We start from the raw sequence: 21,189 nt of genomic DNA, 5'->3' as shown, positions 1-21,189 counted from the left end.
CCAATGGTTCCCTGTTTTCTATCTCGCTCCCCTCTGGAACAGAAGACTTTATTTGCTACTTTCAAATCTTTCCTCAATCAAGGAATTCAATTCACAGTCCATCTATCAGAGGGTTTCCTAACTGAATTGTTTAAAATATTTTTCTCTGTTTTCTTGAGCAGACTTTTAAAGTAAATCAATGAAAACATCCAATCAAAAGAAGACAAAGACTTTTCAGGTAAATGCTTTTCCACAATTGCACATTGTTTCCACAAACTGTTTAGTTTAAAAAAAAAAGATTTACCACGGAAGCTTGTATTAAATACAGCTCAAGGAAAAAATGTTTGGAAGTCCCTGCACATATCTTATGGCTAATGCCTCAATAATTAGAAGGAACAGAAATATGGAAACAAGCTGTCAATAAATCCTCCAGCAAATAGCATTGGAATACCAAATATCTAAACTGCTGCCCAAATGGAAAAAAGAACACATAAGTGGAAACTGGTTATGGGAGGGAGGGATTTAGATTAGGAAAGGTATCGTAGGTTTTGATTTGGCTTTTAAAGGAGGTGTTTAGGGATTACATTCCAAAGAGTTGAGCCAAAGCATCTGTCTGCTCCTCCAGCAATGACATGTCAAAGGAGAGCAGAGAAACAGGCAAAGACAAAAATCAGAGAACTGCCAGATGAGGCTAAAAGGCCGGAAGAGACTGGAGAGATAGGGCGACTATGAAGGGAAAGGCGAGGAGCTTAGTTGATAGAGGGCCAATTCCATCAGCGAGGGTGATGAAGGAAGTGGTACTTACTGTGGAATTAGCTGAGCAGCTACATATTGAATAAAATGGAATTCAGACACATGGATAAGGGAGGGCCAGCCAGGTCAAGGGTCAGTCAGAGCAATTAGATTTGGGTAACTAATGCTGGGGTTGCCATAAATGCCCATAAACAATTCAAAATAAAAATGGTCGAAGTAATCTGTAGCTTTAGGGTTAAAAAGCAGCTTAGAGCTGAACAGAATGCCAAGGTTTCATACAGTCAAAAACAAAGAGAATTTACAGGGAGTAGAACGGAATCAGCAAAATTTGCAGCAGTAGCAGAAAGAATTGTTCCATATTTGCACTGGCTAAATCACTAGGAGCTGAGAGTCCTCCATGATTTAACAGGCAGTCTGATCAAACATCACTTCATGATAGAATGAGAGAATTAAAGAAACTACATCATCAAAAGATCTGTGAAATTTGACCCTGGGTCATCAGATGACACTGCCAAAGGACAACATGTAAGATAGGGGAGGACTTCAAGGACCAAACCTCAACAAGTCTGGAGATATCTGTGTGGGAGTAGCAAGGAAACACTTGGTGAAGATGTACAAACTGCCTTCAAACAATGACAAGGGACATACAAGGGCAGTCTAATGAAACTGGACAGTGGCTGAAAGACAGCATTGAGATGATGCTGATTGATGAAAGATGCTGGAATAAGATTGTTACGTGAACGAGTGTGCACCATTTTTCCTTTCTATCAATTTTGGCAGTTAAAAAAAACCTCTAGAATTACTGACCGGCAGCAGAATAAAATAAATCATTCTAGTCTCTTATTAATAAAGTACCACGAGCCCTAGAGACAGTTGCATGGGTATCCTTTCCTATCTGCAAGTTAAAAGTCACTCTATATTTGAGGAACAAATTACTCAAGGGTTATTGTAAAGGTACTTATGAGACACTACACAGAAGCAGTTGATAAAATGTTATTTAATTAATTGGATTGTGCCACACATAACAATTCACAGAATTCAGTCGCCTTTATGTTAGGTAGACCTCTGAAGTAACAATATTCCAGATCATCAAATGTTTAAACACATTTTACAAACTAGAAATTATTAATTTTCTTCAAAGTTTGTGAGAAGATATGTAGCTCGGGTGCTCGTTGTTGTGGTTCATGAGTTCGACTGGGACAACACTACTATTATAGGACAAGCCAAACAGAGAATAGCCAGGGAATTCTTAGAGGCATGGCACTCATCCACAGATTCTATCAACAAACACATCAACCCGGACCCAATATACCGGCCACTGCAGCGGACAGCTGGAACTGACAACCGGAAGCGGCAGAGACAAACCACTATAAATGTCGGTGGAAAGATCACAGAAGCGCTTCACAGGAGGCTCCCAAGTACTGAGTATGTCACCTGGACAGGGGATGAAACATCTGCAATATTAATTTTCTGTTTAAACTGTTTATTTTCACTTGGCTTCAAAGGAACTTTATTCCAACTTGTTAAGTGCTTGAATATTATTAATGAGTAGTTGTAATTAAACACATTTAACACCAGTTAAAATGTTACAAAACTCAATTTTGTAGCCAATGAGTACTATAAATAGTAATCACTGAAAAGTGATTACCATGAAACATGCAATCTCTGTATCAATATATATACTGTGTGTACATTCTGCTTATCCTGTGTACACATTGCAGGAACACTTTGTATGTACACATGATGATACAAAGCTGAATAGATGATCTCATACATCTAAGCCATAAGAAACAGCAAACCCATGATCACCGTCAGTTAGAAGGACAAGGGCAGCAGATACATGGGTTCCCCTCCAAGTCACTCACCATCCTGACTTGGAAATATATCGCCGTTCCTTCACTGTCACTGAGTCAAAATTCTGGGATTTCCTCCCTAATGGAATTGTGGGTCAACCCACAGCACATAGGCTGTAGCAGTTCAAGAGGCAGCTCTCCACCACATTCTCAAGGGGCAACCAGAGCTGGGCAATCAAATGCTGGCCCAGCCAGTGCCACCATTGAAAAATTAAAATAAAATGATGAGTGAATGTATAAATGTATTCCAAGGCAATGGATTGGATATAAACCAAAAACATGCTGAAGAAACTCAGCAGGTCAAGCAACATCTATGGAGAGGGAAACAAAGTTAATGCTTCAAATGCAAAATGACAAATTCTGAAGAAAATATACTGAACTCACAATGTTAGCTTAACTTTCCTCTCCATAGAGTCAGTCAGTTTGGCTGTGTTTCTCCATAATTTTCTGTTTTTATTTTAACTGTCGGTATCAACTTCGCTTTAATTTTAGCAATCAGTATAGTTACTGTTACATAAGGTAATGGTTCTGAAGGAGTTATCGTTCATGTTTCATTCACTCCAACCTTTCTATTGATGTAAAATAGTCAGTTGTTGGAGACAGGGATCGCTGTTTGAGCAGCAGATGTATCTCTATCTTGAAGGTCCTCGTGATTCTGTCTGATCAATGGAATTGTGTCTATTGCTATCATGCAATGAACCTTCTTTATATCTAAGAGCAGTGCATCCTCTGTATATACCTTATGGTGGTAACTCATCTATCAGTAATCACTAGATAGTCCTTAGACAAAACAAAGACAAGGAGGATTGGTGGCAGTGAACAATAACTCTAATGTAGTACCAGACACTGGCAGGAATGGCAAAGTTGCAAGAACCACCACCATAGAACGTTACAGCGCAGTACAGTCCCTTCGGCCTTTGTTGTTGCACCGAACATGAGGAGAGGAAATCCAGAAAACCCAGGAGAAATTTTCTAAAACCCCATCAAGGTTTTTCAGTTTAAGAGTAAGAACTGCTTTAAGAAAATGTCGGCAGATCAGGCAATATCTAAACATGATCACTGATAAAGAAAGGTGATAACCCTGGGGAAACAGCAAAATGACAAGCTCCAAAGGGAAAACCTCATTCAGAAAATGGCAAGAGGATCTGGGGCAAGAGTATGAGCTTAGAAAATAGAGAAAAGTCAGCCACACATATGATACCGTATATACTCATGTATAGATCGAGTTTTGAAAACCTTTTATTAAGCTGAAAATAGAGGGTTGACTTATACATGAGGTACTGTTATCCAGGGGATGAAATTCATGTTGGCATGAGTCAAATAAATGGACAAACCAGAGCCGAATCTCTATATAAAACAATAAAAACAAAAGGAAAAAAAATTATGGTCATTTTTTAACTTGGGGGCATTTACAACAAGTTCAGAGCACAACTGTATGCGACAGCTACTTCTAAGAAACTGAGGCGAACAACTGGAATACAAGGTTGAGAGCTGCCATATGGTACCCTAGATATTTGTATGCACAGATCAAATATATGCATGTAAATATTACATAAATAAATATGTACTCTGTATATATAGTTATCAAGATGCAATTTAACGATTTGAAAATCACATTGCGCAAATATATACTGGTGCACAAAACATGCGATGATGCAGGTATTGCATTTGAATCAAAAATGTACAAATCATGCCCTTTAAGGCTGTATATATGGTCAGGAGGAGACCCCTGAAAAAACAGCATTGACTTATACACAAGGTATATGAAAAATACCAGATTTCTTTGACCAAAATTAGTGGTCTACTTATACAGGAGACTTACCTATACATGGGTACATATGGTAGGTGCATATATTAATGAAAACATTCTCTCTATTAGCAACTAAAAAACTCTGTGTAGTAACATTAGAAAAGAGAAATGGACAAGACAGAGGCCCACACAGAAAACTCACCACAACTAGAAAAGAGACCCACATTTAGCAAAATACTTCAATTGGGGAAGATACCTGAGACATTCATTAGGAACTACCTTATCCATAAGAGACAGAACATTGAGAGAGTCAAAGATATCCTAGTGATTTTGTATTTGATACAGAAGTAACTGTTAGTATCTTATCAGATCATTTCCCAGGTATAGAGAAGCAAATGTTACAGATTACAGAGATAGAATGACGTTGCGCTGGTGGAATAATTATCAGCAGCACAGGAATGCTACTCAGGGAGTAGTTCTTTACGCAGAGAGTAGTAAGGGTATGGAATGCTTTGCCTGCAACGGTAGTAGATTTGCCAACTTTAAGTACATTTAAGTCGTCATTGGACAAGCATATGGACATACATGGAATAGTGTAGGTTAGATGGGCTTCAGATTGGTATGATAGGTCGGCGCAACATCGAGGGCCGAAGGGCATGTACTGCGCTGTAATGTTCTATGTTCTATGTTCTAAGTTACCTTTGTTTTGGAGGACAATTAAAAGCCAACCACATTACTGTGGGTCTGAAGACATGTGTAGGTCAGACCAGTTAAGGAAGTCAGATTTCCTTCCTAAAGGTCATTCATGAACCAGATGGGTCTTTACAGGAATTGATGATAGTTTCATGGTCTCCCTTACTGAAACTAGCTTTTAATTACAATTTTTTTTCTGGATGTAGGTTTGCTCGCTGAGCTGAAAGGTTAGTTTTCAGACATTTCATCACCATACTAGGTAACATCTTCAATGAGCCTCTGAATGAAGCACTGGTGGTGTAGTCCACTTTCTAGTTATATGTTTCAGTTCCCTAGGTTGGTGATGTCATTTCATGTGGAAATAACAGGAAATGGCATCACCATAGGAAATGATGTCACCACAGGAAATGGCATCACCAACCCTAGGAAATTCAAACATATAAATAGAAAGCAGGCTATACCACAAGTGCTTCATTCGGAGGCTCACTGAAGATGTTACCTAGTACAGTGATGAAATGTCTGAAAATGAACCTTCCAGCTCAGTGAGCAAACCTACAGCCAGAACCTCAACCTAAGTGATAAATCTTCTCAAAATGCGCTAACATATTATTCTTATTAATGGATTTCAAATTTTACATCTGCAATGCTGAGATATGAAGCCATGTTCTCAAAAATTCAGTTTCTGAATTATTTGTCTAGTTGTACTACTATGATAAAACCATCTCCCATTTATTGTTATCAAAAAGCAATGTCACTTCTGGAGATGCTCTACAGCTGTCTATCCTCTACCTCCAAGCATTAGATCGGCTCAAAACAATGCAAGGGCAAAAGATGGTAATGAACTACCTTGAATGACCCTTTACAAGTGGCCCCTACTGGTAAAAGGTGACAAATATCATGAGGTACCAGGAGTGGTCACCTTGTAAAATATTGCAATTGCTAATGTCAAGATGATTTAAAATATAAAGTATTAATATTTAAACTTATCCCAGAACCTGAGGTAGTATGGGCTGAAGTTAGAAACAGGAAAGTAGAGGTCACCCTGTTAGGAGTTTTCTATAGGCCTCCGAATAGTTCCAGAGATCTAGAGGAAAGGATAGCAAAGATGATTCTTGATAGGAGTGAGAGAGACAGGGTAGTTGTCATGGTGGACTTCAACTTTCCAAATATTGACTGGGAACACTATAGCACGAGTACTATAGATGGGTCAGATTTTGTCCAGTATGTGCAGGAGGGCTTCCTGACACAGTATGTAGACAGGCCAACAAGAGGCGAAGCCACATTAGATTTGGTACTGGGTAATGAGCCCGGCCAGGTGTTAGACTTGGAAGTAGGTGAGCACTTTGGTGATAGCGATCACAATTCTGTTATGTTTACTTTAGTTATAGAAAGGGATAGGTGTATACCACTGGGCAAGAGTTACAGGTGGGGGAAAGACAATTACGATGCGATTAGGCAAGATTTAGGAAGCATAGGATGGGGAAGGAAACTGCAGGGGATGGGCACATTAGAAATGTGGAGCTTATTCAAGGAAAAGCTACTGTGTGTCCTAGATAAGTATGTACCTGTCAGGCAGGGAGGAAGCTGTACAGCACGGGAGCTGTGGTTTATGAAGGAAGTGGAATCTCTGGTCAAGAGGAAGAAGAAGGCATATGTTAGGATGAGATGTGAAGGCTCAGTTAGGGCACTTGAGGGTTACAAGGTAGCCAGGAAAGACCTAAAGAGAGAGCGCAGAAGAGCCAGTAGGAGACATGAGAAGTTGTTGGTGGATAGGATCAGGGTAAACCCTAAGGCTTTCTATAGGTATTTAAGGAATAAAAGAACGATGAGAGTAAGATTAGGGCCAATCCAGGATAGGAGTGGGAAGTTGTTTATGGAGTCAGAGGAGATAGGGGAAGCACTAAATGAATATTTTTTGACAGTATTCACTCTAGAAAACGAGGAGAATACTGAGATACAGGCTACTAGACTAGGTGGGATTGAGGTTCACAAGGAGGAGGTATTGGAAATCCTACAGAGTGTGAAAATAGTTAAGTACCCTGGGACGGATGGGATTTATCCTAGGATCCTCTGGAAAGCCAGGGAGGAGATTGCCGAGCCTTTGGCATTGATCTTTAAATCGTCATTGTCTACAGGAATTGGCCATGGTGAATTGGTCAGGTGAATTGGCCATGCTAAATTGCCCGTAGTGTTCGGTAAGGGGTAATGTAGGGGTATGGGTGGGTTGTGCTTCGGCGGGGCAGTGTGGACTTGTTGGGCCGAAGGGCATGTTTCCACTCTGTAAGTAATCTAATCTAATCTAATCTAAAGGAATACTGCCAGAAGACTGGAGGATAGCTAAATGTGGTTCCCCTGTTCAAGAAGGGGAGTAGAGACAATCCTGGTAATTATAGACCAGTCAGCCTCACTTCAGTTGTTGGTAAAGTGTTGGAAAAGGTTATAAGAGATAGGATTTATAATCATCTAGAAAAGAATAATTTGATTAGGGATAGTCAGCACGGTTTTGTGAAGGGTAGGTCGTGCCTCACAAACCTTATTGAGTTCTTTTTGAAGGTGACCAAATAGGTAGATGAGAGTAAACCAGTTGATGTGGTGTATATGGATTTCAGCAAGGCGTTCGATAAGGTTCCCCACAGTGGGCTATTGTACAAAATGCAGAGGAATGGGATTGTGGGAGATATAGCAGTTTGGATCAGTAATTGGCTTGCTGAAAGAAGACAGACGGTGGTGGTTGATGGGAAATGTTCATCCTGGAGTCCAGTTACAAGTGGTGTACCGCAAGGGTCGGTGTTAGGTCCACTGCTGTTCATCATTTTTATAAACGACCTGGAGGAGGGCGTAGAAGGGTGGGTTAGTAAATTTGCAGACAACACTAATGTCAGTAGAGTTGTGGATAGTGACGAAGGATGTAGTAGGTTACAGAGAGACATAGATAAGCTGCAGAGCTGGGCTGAGAGCTGGCAAATGGAGTTAATGCCGACAAGTGTGAGGTGATTCACTTTGGTCGGAGTAACCGGAATGCAAAGTACTGGGCTAATGGTAAGATTCTTGGTAGTGTAGATGAGCAGAGAGATCTCGGTGTCCAGGTACACAGATCCTTGAAAGTTGCCACCCAGGTTGACAGGGTTGTTAAGAAGGCATATAGTGTTTTAGCTTTTACTAATAAAGGGGTCGAGTTCCGGAACCATGAGGTTATGCTGCAGCTGTACAAAACTCTGGTGCAGCCGCACTTGGAGTATTGTGTACAATTCTGGTCACCACATTATAAGAAGGATGTGGAAGCTTTGGAAAGGATGCAGAGGAGATTTACTAGGATGTTGCCTGGTATGGAGGGAAGGTCTTACGAGGAAAGGCTGAGGGACTTGAGGCTGTTTTCGTTAGAGAGAAGAAGGTTGAGAGGTGACTTAATAGAGACATATAAGATAATCAGAGGGTTAGATAGGGTGGACAGGGAGAGCCTTTTTCCAAGTATGGTGACGGCGAGCACGAGGGGGCATAGCTTTAAATTGAGGGATGATAGATATAGGACAGATGTCAGAGGTAGTTTCTTTACTCAGAGTAGTAAGGGTATGGAATGCTTTGCCTGCAACGGTAGTAGATTCGCCAACTTTAAGTACATTTAAGACGTCATTGGACAAGCATATGGACGTACATGGAATAGAGTAGGTTAGATGGGCTTCAGATTGGTATGACAGGGCGGCGCAACATTGAGGGCCAAAGGGCCTGTACTGCGCTGTAATTTTCTATGTTCTATATGTTCTAAAAGCTTTGTTCTGTTTGAGAAATAAATAATTATAAAATGAACTGGAGCATTACAAAGTAGCCACTAAACTCACCTGGTCTGAAAGCAGTCAAACTCAGCAAGGGATAGGTCAAGACCAACAGTAACTAATAATATCTAACATGGTCAAAACTATCCTAAACAACCTGAAAAAAAGCTTTCTAAATTATCTAGACATGAAAAGTATTTACCTGAAATGCATAGTTTTCAAATTGATCTTCAAAATGACTCTTGGGGATGAGATTTCTCAATGATAAATCTTTGCTCTGGCAAAATCTAAGTCCAAAATCCATATGGAGACAAAAGAGTTGAGTGTCCCCTCCCTCTCTCTAAAACAAAGGAATACAGGGGTCCTCCAACAATGGGCCATCAAAACCTACTTAAAACCGGATTGCCTTCTTTGTGTAAGAAAGTGAGGACTGCAGCTGCTGGAGATCAGAGCTGAAAATGTGTTGCTGGAAAAGCGCAGCAGGTCAGGCAGCATCCAAGGAACAGGAGAATCGACGTTTCGGGCATGAGCTCTTCTTCAGCCCTTCTGAAAATGCCCTAGTTTGCCTTACTGGAACCTCCTGGTGAACATTCAACTGCATAATTCCTTCACCAAAGAAACGGAAATGTCTTTGCTTCAGTTCCACCTCCCCATACCCTGTATCATGTATATTTGCTGAATGGAGTCAAAGATTCGCACTTCATGGAAACAGATCCTTCAGTCTACATCATCGATGCGGACCACATATCCTAAAATTAACTAGTCTTTTTTGTCTGAATTTGGCCCATATTGCTCTAAGTCTTTTCTCTTCATATACTTGTCCAAATGTCTTTTAAATGTTGTAATTGTACTAGTCTCTACCACTTGCTCTGGCAGCTCATTCCAGACTTGTACCCCCTCTGTGTGAAAACGTTAACCCCAGTTCCTTTTAATTCTTTCCTCTCTCACCATAAACCTATGCCCTCTAGTTGTGAACTCCCCCACCATTGGAAAAAGACCTTTGCTATTCACCTTATCTATGCATCTCTACCTCCTATGCTCCAGGTAAAAAAGTCCCAGCCTATCCAACCTCTCCTTGTAATTCCAGTACTGGCACCATCCTTGTAAACATTTTCCCCACCTTTTCCAGTTTAATAACATCCTTCCTATAGCAAAGAAACTAGAATTGCATGCAGTATCCCAAAAGTGGCCCAACCAATGTCTTGTACAGTACCAACATGACCTCCTAATTCATATTCTTAATGCACTGACCAATGAAGGCAAGCATGTCAAATGCCTTCTTCACTACCCTGTGTTGCTGTTTTCAAGGAACTATGAACCTGCACCTCTCTGTCCCTCTGTTCGACAACACTTGCCAGGCTCTACCATTAACTGTGTAAAGATTAGAGTGGTGTTGGAAATGCTCAGCAGGTCAGGCAGCATCCGAGGAGCAGGAAAACCGACATTTCGGGCAGGAGCCCTTCATCAGGAATGGAGGCAGGGAGCCTTGGGGGTGGAGAGATAAATGGGAGGGGGTGTGACTGGGGAGGAGGTAGCTGGGAGTGCAATTGGTGGATGGAAGAAGGGGTAAAAGTGATAGGTTGGAGAGGAGGTTGGAGTGGATAGCTGGGAAGGAAGATTGACAGGTGGGACAGGTCATGAGGATGGTGCTGAGCTGGAAGATTGGAGCTGGGGTGAGGTGGGAAGAGGGGAAATGAGGAAACTGATGAAATCCACATTGATGCCATAGGGTTGAAGGGCTCTGAGGCGGAGGATGAGGCGTTCTTCCTCCAGGCGTCGGGTGGTGAGGGAGCGGCGGTGGAGGAGGCCCAGGACCTGCATGTCCTCAGCAGAGTGGGAGGGGGCATTGAAATGTTGGGCCATGGGGCGGTGTGGTTGATTGGTGCGGGAAAAGTCCTGCCCTAGTTTGCCTTACCAAAATGAAACACCTTCATTTATCAAAATTAAACTCCATCTGTTGACTCGTGTGTGTGCGGGCACATATGTATGTCACAGAATTCAGAACATGTTTATCTTTTGAAGAAGGTTTGTACTCTTTGTTATTGAGTGAATTTACAATGAAGCTTACTCATCAATGTTGATTATCTCAAGAGTCTGTCAGACTTATGTCTTCATAGCTTTAATACATGATCGGGTACATGTTGAATTCTGTTAACTCTGTTACCAGAATGTTATAGTAATGATTAATATTCTAGGATTTTAGCACTGAATGATGTGACTAGAAATGTTAGTGCTGAAAATCCTTTAAAATATTGTAATAACATTTATAAGGCCCAAGTCAGGAGTGTGATGGAATACTCCCCACTTGCCTGGATGGGTGCAACTTCAACAACCTTTCACGTATGCTTTTTTTTAAGATTAGATTAGATTACCTACAGTGTGGAAACAGGTCCACACCGACCCTCTGAAGAGCAACTCACCCAGACCCATTCCCCTACATTTACCCCTTCACGGGCAATTTAGCACGTCCAATTCACCTAACCTGCACATTTTTTGGATTGTGGGAGGAAACCAGACCACTCAGAGGAAACCCACGCAGATACAAGGAGAATGTGCAAACTCCACACAGACAATTGCCTGAGGCAGGAATTGAACCTGGGTCTCTGGCGCTGTGAGGCAGCAGTGCTAACCACTGTGCCACCATGCCAGTCCTTCTCATCCATGCCAACCAAGTTTCCCAAACTAAACCAGTCCCATTTACCTGCATTTGGCCCAAATCCCTCTAAACTTTTCCTATTCATGGCTTTTAAAGATTGTACCTGTATCTGCATTGATCACTTCCTCTGGCAGTTCACTCTATGCACAGTGGTGGTATGCTGCCTTCTTGAACCGGTGCGTTCCATGTGCTGGGGGTAGACCCACAATGCCCCAAGAGAGGAAATTCTAGGATTGTGACCCAATGACAGTGAAGGAACAGTTATATATCTCCAAGTCAGGTTGGTGAGTGGCTTGGAGAGGAACTTGCAGGTAGTGGACTCCCCATTGGTGAGTCAGGAGGTGAGTTACTTGCCACAGTATTCCTCGCCTCTGACCTGCTCTTGCAACTATTGCATTTAGGTTGCAAGAGGAGTTGAGGTTCTGGTCAATGGTAACCCCCAGGATCTTGATAGTGGGGGAATGAGTGATGGTAACACCATACAGCAGCAGTAATTTGATTGTCTCTTATTGGAGATGGTCATTGCCTGTCATTTGTGTGGCATGAACGTTACTTGTTACTTGTCAGCCCAGAATATTTTCCAGAACTTGTCGCATTTGAACACGGACTGCTTTAGTACCTGAGGAGTTACGAATGGTGCAGAGCATTGTGCAAACATTGGCAAACATCCCTCCTTCTGACTTTATGATGGAGGGATGAAAATGTTTTGGCGTACTGCACTGCCCTGAGGAACACCTGCAGACATATCCTGGAGCTGAGATGACTGATCTCCAACAGCCACAGCCATCTTCCGATTAGTTTAATCAGCAGAAAGTTTGTCTCTGATACCCACTGATTCCAGTTTTGCTTGGGCTGCTTGATGCCACACTTGGTCGAATGCAGCATCACTCTTGGAGCTGAGCTCTTTTGTCCATGTTTGAACCAAGGCTGAAAACTGAAAATTGAGAACTGAGTGGCCCTGGCAGAACCTGGTGGGCGGCACGGTGGCACAGTGGTTAGCACTGCTGCCTCACAGCGCCAGAGACCCGGGTTCAATTCCCGCCTCAGGCGACTGACTGTGTGGAGTTTGCACGTTCTCCCCATGTCTGCGTGGGTTTCCTCCGGGTGCTCCGGTTTCCTCCCACAGTCCAAAAATGTGCAGGTCAGGTGAATTGGCCATGCTAAATTGCCCGTAGTGTTAGGTAAGGGGTAGATGTAGATGTAGGGGTATGGGTGGGTTACGCTTCGGCAGGGCGGTGTGGACTTGTTAGGCTGAAGGGCTGTTTCCACACTGTAAGTAACCTAATCTAATCTAACCCAAACTGGGTGTCACTGAGCAGGTTATTGCTGAACAGGTGCTGCTTGATAGCACTGTTGATGACACCTTCCAACACTTTACTGATGATCAAGAGCAGACTGATGGGGCTGTAATTGGTTGGGTTGGATTTGTCCTATGTTTTGTGAATAGCTTTTTGTGCACTTCTCATTATGCCAGTTCAAGAAGAATATATAGAAAATGTTTGAGGGATAATAACAATCAAAACTATGGCTATAAAGAAAGATGTGAGATCAAAAGACTTTCGAGCTGGAGCAGAGAGGTTTAAATGGAGATATAGTAGAGGTTTGATAGTTAAAATTTTAAGGCGGTAAACAGAGCAAAATTATTTCCATTGCTTGTTGAGTTGCTAACAAGAAAATCTGTGTGTTTATTAGGAGAGCAAGAACCCGAGGTTAGAATATTTGAACAGACATTGTTGTATTTGATCAAATCAGAAATTTGAGGAAGATAACACAAGAATCTCTGCAGAGACAGGATAGGCAGATGTGACTGAAGTAAACCACTGAAACTGAAACAGGCTCAAGTAGAATTACATCCTTCAGTGATGGTTATAATCCAATGGCATCTTTCACATCAGATGTCAAACCTTCCTAATATCTATTTTCAAATTAGATTACTTCTATTCTCACTGCTCTTGCTGGTATTTACCATGTCCAGTACTCCATTCCCCTCATCTCTGTAACCCTATGGCCTGCTGCTCATTTCTGTGACCAATACCTGGCAGAACCCAGGGGTGGCATGGTGGCTCAGTGGTTAGCACTGCTGCCTCACAGCACCAGGGACCTGGATTCGATTCCAGCCTCAGGTGACTGTCTGTGTAGAGTATGCACATTAGCCCTTTGTCTGCGTGGATTACTTCCCACAATCCAAAGATGAGCAGGTTAGGTGAATTGGCTATGCTAAATTGCCCATTGTGCTCAGGGACATGTAGGTGAGGTGTACATATAAGGTAGGGGGAATTGATCTGGGTGGGTTACTTTTTGGAGGGTTGATTTGGACCTTATGGGCTGTAGGACCTGTTTCCACACTATAGGGATTCTAGGATTCAAATACCCTTTTTCAATGCTAGTTATAATCAGCTGTGATGCTGCTATTGTAGAATAGTTCACTCAAAGTGGCTTTCAGAGCTTGTTGGGAGAACTGGTGCCCAGCATGTGGAAGTATATCCAGAGTGGGTCTTCATGAGAAACAAATATTGGCAAGGTCAGTAGCAGATTGCAAAGAATAGGTGGGGGGGGTGGGGTTGCTTCCCCATATCTTAGGTTCAGAATCCAATGTTTACAGACTCAAGGTGAAGCAACATTATTAGGAAGAACTTCACATTTGTTTGTTGACCATATTTTTCTATGAAACGGGCACATACCTTCAAAACATCCTTGTTTATGTTGATCAGATTGAATGAAAATATATGATCTTTGGCCCCAACAAAAAGTCTGCCTTTCTCCTCATCCAACAAGAACGTCTGGTAACCAGAGCTGTTTGCAATTCCAACAAAAGTGACAACGTTGTTTAATTCCATCATTTCTGTGGAAAAGAGAGAACAATCTTGAGTGAAAGATTAAGTGACTTCAGCTATTCTGATTGACATTGCCATGACACAACAGATTTGAAACAAGAATTAAAGGCTTCGGAGATGTCATAAATTCTCAACATGCAAAAACTTGAAGAGGGTACATGCTTTAGGGAGGAATGCTGTCAAATTGTTTTGCTTAATGCTGCCTCAGGTGAGGATTTGGGATGGTAAGGCATCCTTTCGGTTATTGTGGTGAGCAAACACTAAGGGGAACAGAAGCAAAGTCAAAGTCCAACAGGGAAACTCAGCTGGACTGCCTTTGCTGAGGTTGTTTCTAACTGATGCCAGTACAATAACACAGATATAAAATGGCTTCTTAAACCAAACCAACTGCTCACTTTAACTGCTGTCAGCTGATAAACATGAAGCTCAACCTCCCTCTCGATATTGTAACTGTTTCTAACCTTTCAGTGACTGATCCATGATTGTCTAAGTTCACAGAAACAATTCCCTAGAAACATCTCTTCAAAGTGAAAAAGGCAGGCTATGTGGTTTCAGTAGCCAACTCTACAGACTATAGGAACTCTTGTGGCACAGTGGTAGTATCCCTAACCTTGAGCCAGGAGACCCAGGTTCAAGAGCTGAAAAATGTGTTGCTGGAAAAGCGCAGCAGGTCAGGAAGCATCCAAGGAGCAGGAGAATTGACGTTTCAGGCATAGGTCCTTCTTCAGGAATGAGGAAGGTGTGCCAAGCAGGCTAAGATAAAAGGTAGGGAGGAGGGACTTGGGGATGGGGCATTGGGAATGCAATAGGTGGAAGGAGGTTAAGGTGAGGGTGATAGGCTGGAGAGGGGGTGGGGACGGAGAGGTCGGGAAGAAGATTGCAGGTCAAGAAGGCGGTGCGGAGTCCAAGGGTCGGGACTGAGATAAGGTGGGGGGGGTGAGGTGGGAAATGAGGAAGCTGGAGAAATCTGCATACATCCCTTGTGGTTGGAGGGTTCCTAGGCAGAAGATGAGGCGCTCTTCCTCCAGGCGTCATGTTGCCATGGTCTGGCGATGGAGGAGGCCAAGGACCTGCATGTTCTTGGCGGAGTGGGAGGGGGAGTTGAAGTGTTGAGCCACGGGGCGGTTGGGTTGGTTGGTCCAGGTGTCCCAGAGGTGTTCTCTGAAACGTTCCGCAAGTAGGTGGCCTGTCTCCCCAATGTAGAGGAGGCCACATCTTGTGCAGCGGATGCAGTAAATGATGTGTGTAGTTGTGCAGGTGAATTTGTGACGGATATGGAAGGATCCCTTGGGGCCTTGGAGGGAAGTGAGGGGAGAGTGTGGGTGCAAGTTTTGCATTTCTTGTGGTTGCAGGGGAAGGAGGTTGGGTTGGTGGGGGCATTGGACCTGACGAGGGAGTCGCGGAGGGAGTGGTCTTTCCGGAATGCTGATAGGGGAGGGGAGCGAAATATATCCTCGGTGGTGGGGTCTGTTTGGAGATGGCGGAAATGACGAAGGATGATACGATGTATATGGAGGTTGGTGGGATGGTAGGTGAGGACCAGTGGGGTTCTGTCCTGGTGGCGATTGGAGGGGCGGGGCTCAAGGGCGGAGGAGCGGGAAGTGGAGGAGATGCGGTGGAGAGCATCGTCGATCACGTCTGGGGGGAAATTGCGGTCTTTGAAGAAGGAGGCCATCTGGGTTGTTCGGTATTAGAATTGGTCCTCCTGGGAGCAGATGCGGAGGAGGTGAAGGAATTGGGAATATGGGATGGTGTTTTTACAGGGGGTAGGGTGAGAGGAGGTGTAATCTAGGTAGCTGTGGGAGTCAGTCGGTTTATATCCGTGTTGATTCGGTCGCCCAAGATAGAAATGGAGAGGTCTAGGAAGGGGAGGGAGGAGTCTGAGACAGTCCAGGTAAATTTGAGGTCGGGGTGGAAGATGTTAGTAAAGTGGATGAACTGTTCAACCTCCTCGTGGGAGCACGAGGCAGCACCGATACAGTCATCGATGTAGTGGAGGAAAAGGTGGGGGGTGGTGCCAGTGTAGCTGCGGAAGATGGACTGTTCCACATATCCGACGAAGAGGCAGGCATAGCTGGGGCCCATACGGGTTCCCATGGCTACTCCTTTGGTTTGGAGGAAGTGGGAGGATTGGAAAGAGAAGTTGTTCAGGGTGAGGATCAGTTCAGTCAGTCGAAGGAGGGTGTCAGTGGAAGGGTACTGGTTGGTACGGCGGGAAAGGAAGAAGCGGAGGGCTTTGAGGGGATGGGGGATGGAGGTGTACAGGGACTGGATGTCCATGGTGAAGATAAGGCGTTGGGGACCGGGGAAGCGAAAATCATGGAGGAGGTTGAGGGCGTGGGTAATGTCCTGAACATTGGTGGGGAGTTCTTGGACTAAGGGGGACAGGACCGTGTCGAGGTACGCAGAGATGAGTTCGGTGGGGCAGGAGCAGGCTGAGACAATGGGTCGGCTGGGGCAGTTAGGTTTGTTGATTTTGGGCAGGTGATAGAAACGGGCGGTGCGGGGTTGTGGGAATTTGAGGTTGGAGGCGGTGGATGGGAGATCCCTTGAGGTGATGAGGCTATGGATGGTCTGGGAGATGATGGTTTGGTGGTGGGAGGTGGGGTCATGGTCAAGGGGGCAGTAGGAGGAGGTGTCCACAAGCTGGCGTTTAGCCTCAGCAATGTGAAGACCCAGGTTCAAGTCCCACCTGCTCCAGAGGTGTGGGATAATATCTCTGAACAGATTAATATAGAAAACATCTACTCTCAGTCAAGACCCACATATCTTCATCATGCTGTATCGTGTTCTGAATGGTTATGTGTGAACAGACTAGAATGTTAGTAAAAACAGAGTGAGGGAGTAGCCTTCTTCAGTGCATAATCCTATCCAAAATCATTTGAACACCAGGACAATGTGAGGTACTACTTAAATACCTAATTTCCTCCACAACTGCTGATGTTCTTCAATCCTTTCATGATATTGAGTGGGATCATTACCTGCATTCCCAATATTCCAACAGTGAATCCCATTGCAGAATCTCACTATTGTTCCAGCATAGGAGGAGGCCATTCAGCCCACTGTAGCCGTATGGATTCTCCAGATGAACATCTTATTTAGTGCTATCCCCATATCCCTGAATAGGAGATGGACTTGGCCCAGGGGCATTATTGTTAGACTATTTATCCAAAGACCTAGATAATGTTCGGGATACTGCTATGATTTGAATACTGCTATGGCAGATGGTGGAATTGAATTCTCAAAAAATCTGGAATCAAGAGTCTAATGATGATTATGAATCCATTGTTGATGGTCAGGGGAAAAATATCTGATTCACTAATGTCCTTCAAGGAAGGAAACTGCCATCCTTACCTGGTCTGGCACATGTGACTCCAGACCCACAGCAATGTGGGTGACTCTTAACTGCTCTCTGAGTAATTAGGCATGGACAATAAATGTTGGCCCAGCTAGGGACACCCACATACTGTGAAGGAATAAAAAAGATTGCTCTTTTTCAACTAATCATCCATGTCTTTTGGAATGTGTCTCCACCACACATTCAGATGGTTCACTCTAGGCTGCAGTTACTCCCTGTGTGAAAAGGTTTCTCAGGTCACTTTTTGTTCGTCTGCTAATTAACAGTAATCTCTGGCTTTTCATTCATGATTCTTTTCCAAGTGAGATTATTTTCTCCCTATCAACTTTATTTAACCCTCCCATGATTCTGAATACTTCAACTAGGACTCCTGTCAGCCTTCTCCTCTCCAGCCTCTTCTTCATGCACCTCCCCCCCCCCCACCCCCCACCCCCACAACACGTCTCTCCACTTTGTACCACCCAGTCCTTATTTAAAATTCCATCTCTTTCATCAAGTCGCTTGTCTCTCCTTCTAACATTGCCTCCCTTGTCTTAAGTGTACTTTTACATCATTGTGTTTTATGCAGTGCCTTTGAAATATTTTTCAGCGCTGAAGGCACTACATAAATGCAAGTTGATGTTGATGTAGGTGCCATTTATAGATATTTAACAGTTCTGAAGGTGTAATCGCTAAATTCCAGATGTTCTGATGAAAGGTCAACTTCGATACTATTTAGTGTTATTCTTCTCTTTTCAAAACTAATAAACATGCTGGGTATTTTAGTGTGTTTCTTTTATTTTAATCAGATTTTTAGTTATGTTCACCTCACTGCTTCCCTGGTTTATATTTCACAATATGATCATTTCTTTTGCCCAGTCGAAAGAGTTTCCATGTTTGCAACCTTCCGCCATTTGTGGTTTTAAATACTGTGCTACAAGATGGACAGTGGGTTTCTTTTTTGCAAAGGCTAATTAAAGATGGACAGTGGGTTTCTTTTTTGCAAAGGCTAATTAAAGATGGACAGTGGGTTTCTTTTTTGCAAAGGCTAATTAAAGTGCCTTTGGACTGTTAGAGAAATGAGACTGAACCGCGTTACTGAACCTTGTCACACTGGCACAATGTCAGGTTTTGAAGTGGTACTGGAAGTCAGCACTCCAGGGCTATGTCAATAAATATTGTGCTGCAGTGGAGCTTGTACACAGATATGAAAGCGATGAATAGAAACAGGGACGGAGGCAAGCCCCATTTGGACCATTGCCAGTTTTTCAAGTGCCCTATATCTACACACAGCTCGTCTACTCTGTTTTTTTTGAAAGGGAGTGAAAAGTCTTTGTTCCAATATCTTTTCCATAAATTTTATGTTCTTTCTTCTTGTGTTAATTCCTTTTATCCTCCTTCCTAATCTCACATTTTCTTTATTTTTGTAACCTTAATTTTAATAGAATTTAATACCTAGTCAAATCTTCAGTTTTCTTTATTTTCTCCTAATTATTTTTCACTCCTGACTGTATTCCTCCTTTAGGATCTGTCCTGACTGTATCCCTCCTTTAGGATCTGTCCTGACTGTATTCCTCCTTTAGGATCTGTCCTGACTGTACTCCTCCTTTAGGATCTGTCCTGACTGTATCCCTCCTTTAGGATCTGTCCTGACTGTACTCCTCCTTTAGGATCTGTCCTGACTGTACTCCTCCTTTAGGATCTGTCCTGACTGTATCCCTCCTTTAGGATCTGTCCTGACTGTATCCCTCCTTTAGGATCTGTCCTGACTGTACTCCTCCTTTAGGATCTGTCCTGACTGTATTCCTCCTTTAGGATCTGTCCTGACTGTATCCCTCCTTTAGGATCTGTCCTGACTGTATCCCTCCTTTAGGATCTGTCCTGACTGTATTCCTCCTTTAGGATCACTCCTGACTGTATCCCTCCTTTAGGATCTGTCCTGACTGTATTCCTCCTTTAGGATCTGTCCTGACTGTATCCCTCCTTTAGGATCTGTCCTGACTGTATTCCTCCTTTAGGATCTGTCCTGACTGTATCCCTCCTTTAGGATCTGTCCACACACATGCCCGCTTCTTGTTGGTTCTCTTTCTAATATTAGAAACTGTGGGGCTGGGGCTGGGGCTGAGTTTCCACACAGGGGGCTCAAACAACTCTCTCACCAAGACAGACCTCAAGTTGGAGCAGAATCAAAATACGAAAGAACAGAGGCTCTTCTCGCTGTAACTCCCCCAGTAACCTGCAATTAGCTACAGACTAATTCTATAGATTCAGTCTTGCATGTTTGATGCTCCAACATCTTTCGGTTTTAAATTGGTTTGCTGTCACTAAAGTCATTGTCAATGTTGTACCCTAATATACAGCTCATTCATTCCATCACAAAGAGGAGCATCATGGATTGAATTTCCCACTCAGTTTCCAGCATGTTTTACTGAAGGCTTATGAGTTGCCAACAAAGCCAAATGTTTGGTTAATGATAGAGAATTGTTAACAGTGAATGTGAAGTTCAGAAGACCTCCACACAATTATTGCAGTGTGACTGATTTTCACTTTCTTTCTGCCAGGCTGTGTAGCTGGGATTTTTAAAAAGCTTTATTATTTGGCAAACCTCAAATTATGGCTTTCGAAGCCAGCTCCAGTTTTCTGTTTCACTTGGATTTTCACGAAGAGATTCAGCGCAGAAGGAAGCCAAAGGATCAGGGAACGATGGTCACTCAGGGGGAGACTGTTTGACGTCTCAAGTTTATGTTGGCTGTCTGCAGGAGCAATGCAGCCAGTGTCACACTCCAGGCTTTGTCCCAGAGCCTTGTAAACTTTCTCCTTTCTGGTACTTATCCAATGTCCTTTTAAAAACCACAATTAAATCTGCCTCCACCACACTCTCAGGCAGTATATTTCATATCCTAACAACTTGCAGTGCAACAAGAAAAGACTTTACTTCCTCTAAAACCAAAATACTGTGACAGTTGCAGAAATGACAATGCTAGAAGTACTCAGCAGGTTTGGCAGCAAGTGTGGGGGAAGAGAATAAAAGTTAATGTTCCGGGTTAGACATGGCTCCTTCAGAATTGAAGGGGGAGAGAAATATGATGGGTATTATACAGAGTAGAGGGCAAGTTGTGGGGCTGGATGGGGAACAGGGAAACTGAAGGACAGGGGAAAGGGTGGGAATGGTTAAGTGACAATATGTCATGAAACAAAAGGCAAAGGGATTGTTTATAGCAAAGTGAAAAGAAATACTAGTACAAAGTGTGAAGAGAAGAAGAGTGAACAACTCTGTCTGAAGATAAAAACATGAAAAACAACATGCATATTATTAGGTAGAAAACAAAAATAGGGACAGAATTCATATTGTCTGTACCTCAAGATTACATTGGACTTCACTGAATTTGTTTTGCAGAATAATTCTGATGATGTGACTAAGGTAGTGAGTTAAAACAACAAATGTGAGTGAGGGCAGGGTCCCAAAGGCAGATTTACTTAGCAACTACACTGCAGATGGAAGGTGTTGGGATGGTTGGAAGAGGGCTACGTAGTTTCATCTGAGGAGAAAGTAAGGCACATCAG

General features: G+C 43.1%; 1 protein-coding gene across 7 annotated transcripts in view; it reads right to left on the bottom strand.

Annotated features, from left to right (window-relative positions):
- Positions 1–21,189, bottom strand: part of LOC140467039 (semaphorin-3A-like) — a 436,589-nt gene that overhangs the window by 164,061 nt on the left and 251,339 nt on the right. For all 7 annotated transcript variants that reach the window (XM_072563099.1, XM_072563101.1, XM_072563098.1 and 4 more), the window contains one exon: positions 14,136–14,296. In XM_072563099.1, coding sequence (XP_072419200.1) covers positions 14,136–14,296 — 161 coding nt within the window. The remainder of the gene's footprint in view (positions 1–14,135; positions 14,297–21,189) is intronic.

Source organism: Chiloscyllium punctatum, chromosome 44 (assembly GCF_047496795.1).
Source record: "Chiloscyllium punctatum isolate Juve2018m chromosome 44, sChiPun1.3, whole genome shotgun sequence".
Classification (NCBI taxonomy): Eukaryota; Metazoa; Chordata; class Chondrichthyes; order Orectolobiformes; family Hemiscylliidae; genus Chiloscyllium; species Chiloscyllium punctatum.
Note: the sequence above shows the minus strand (reverse complement) of the source record. Positions and strands in the feature narration are given on the sequence as shown.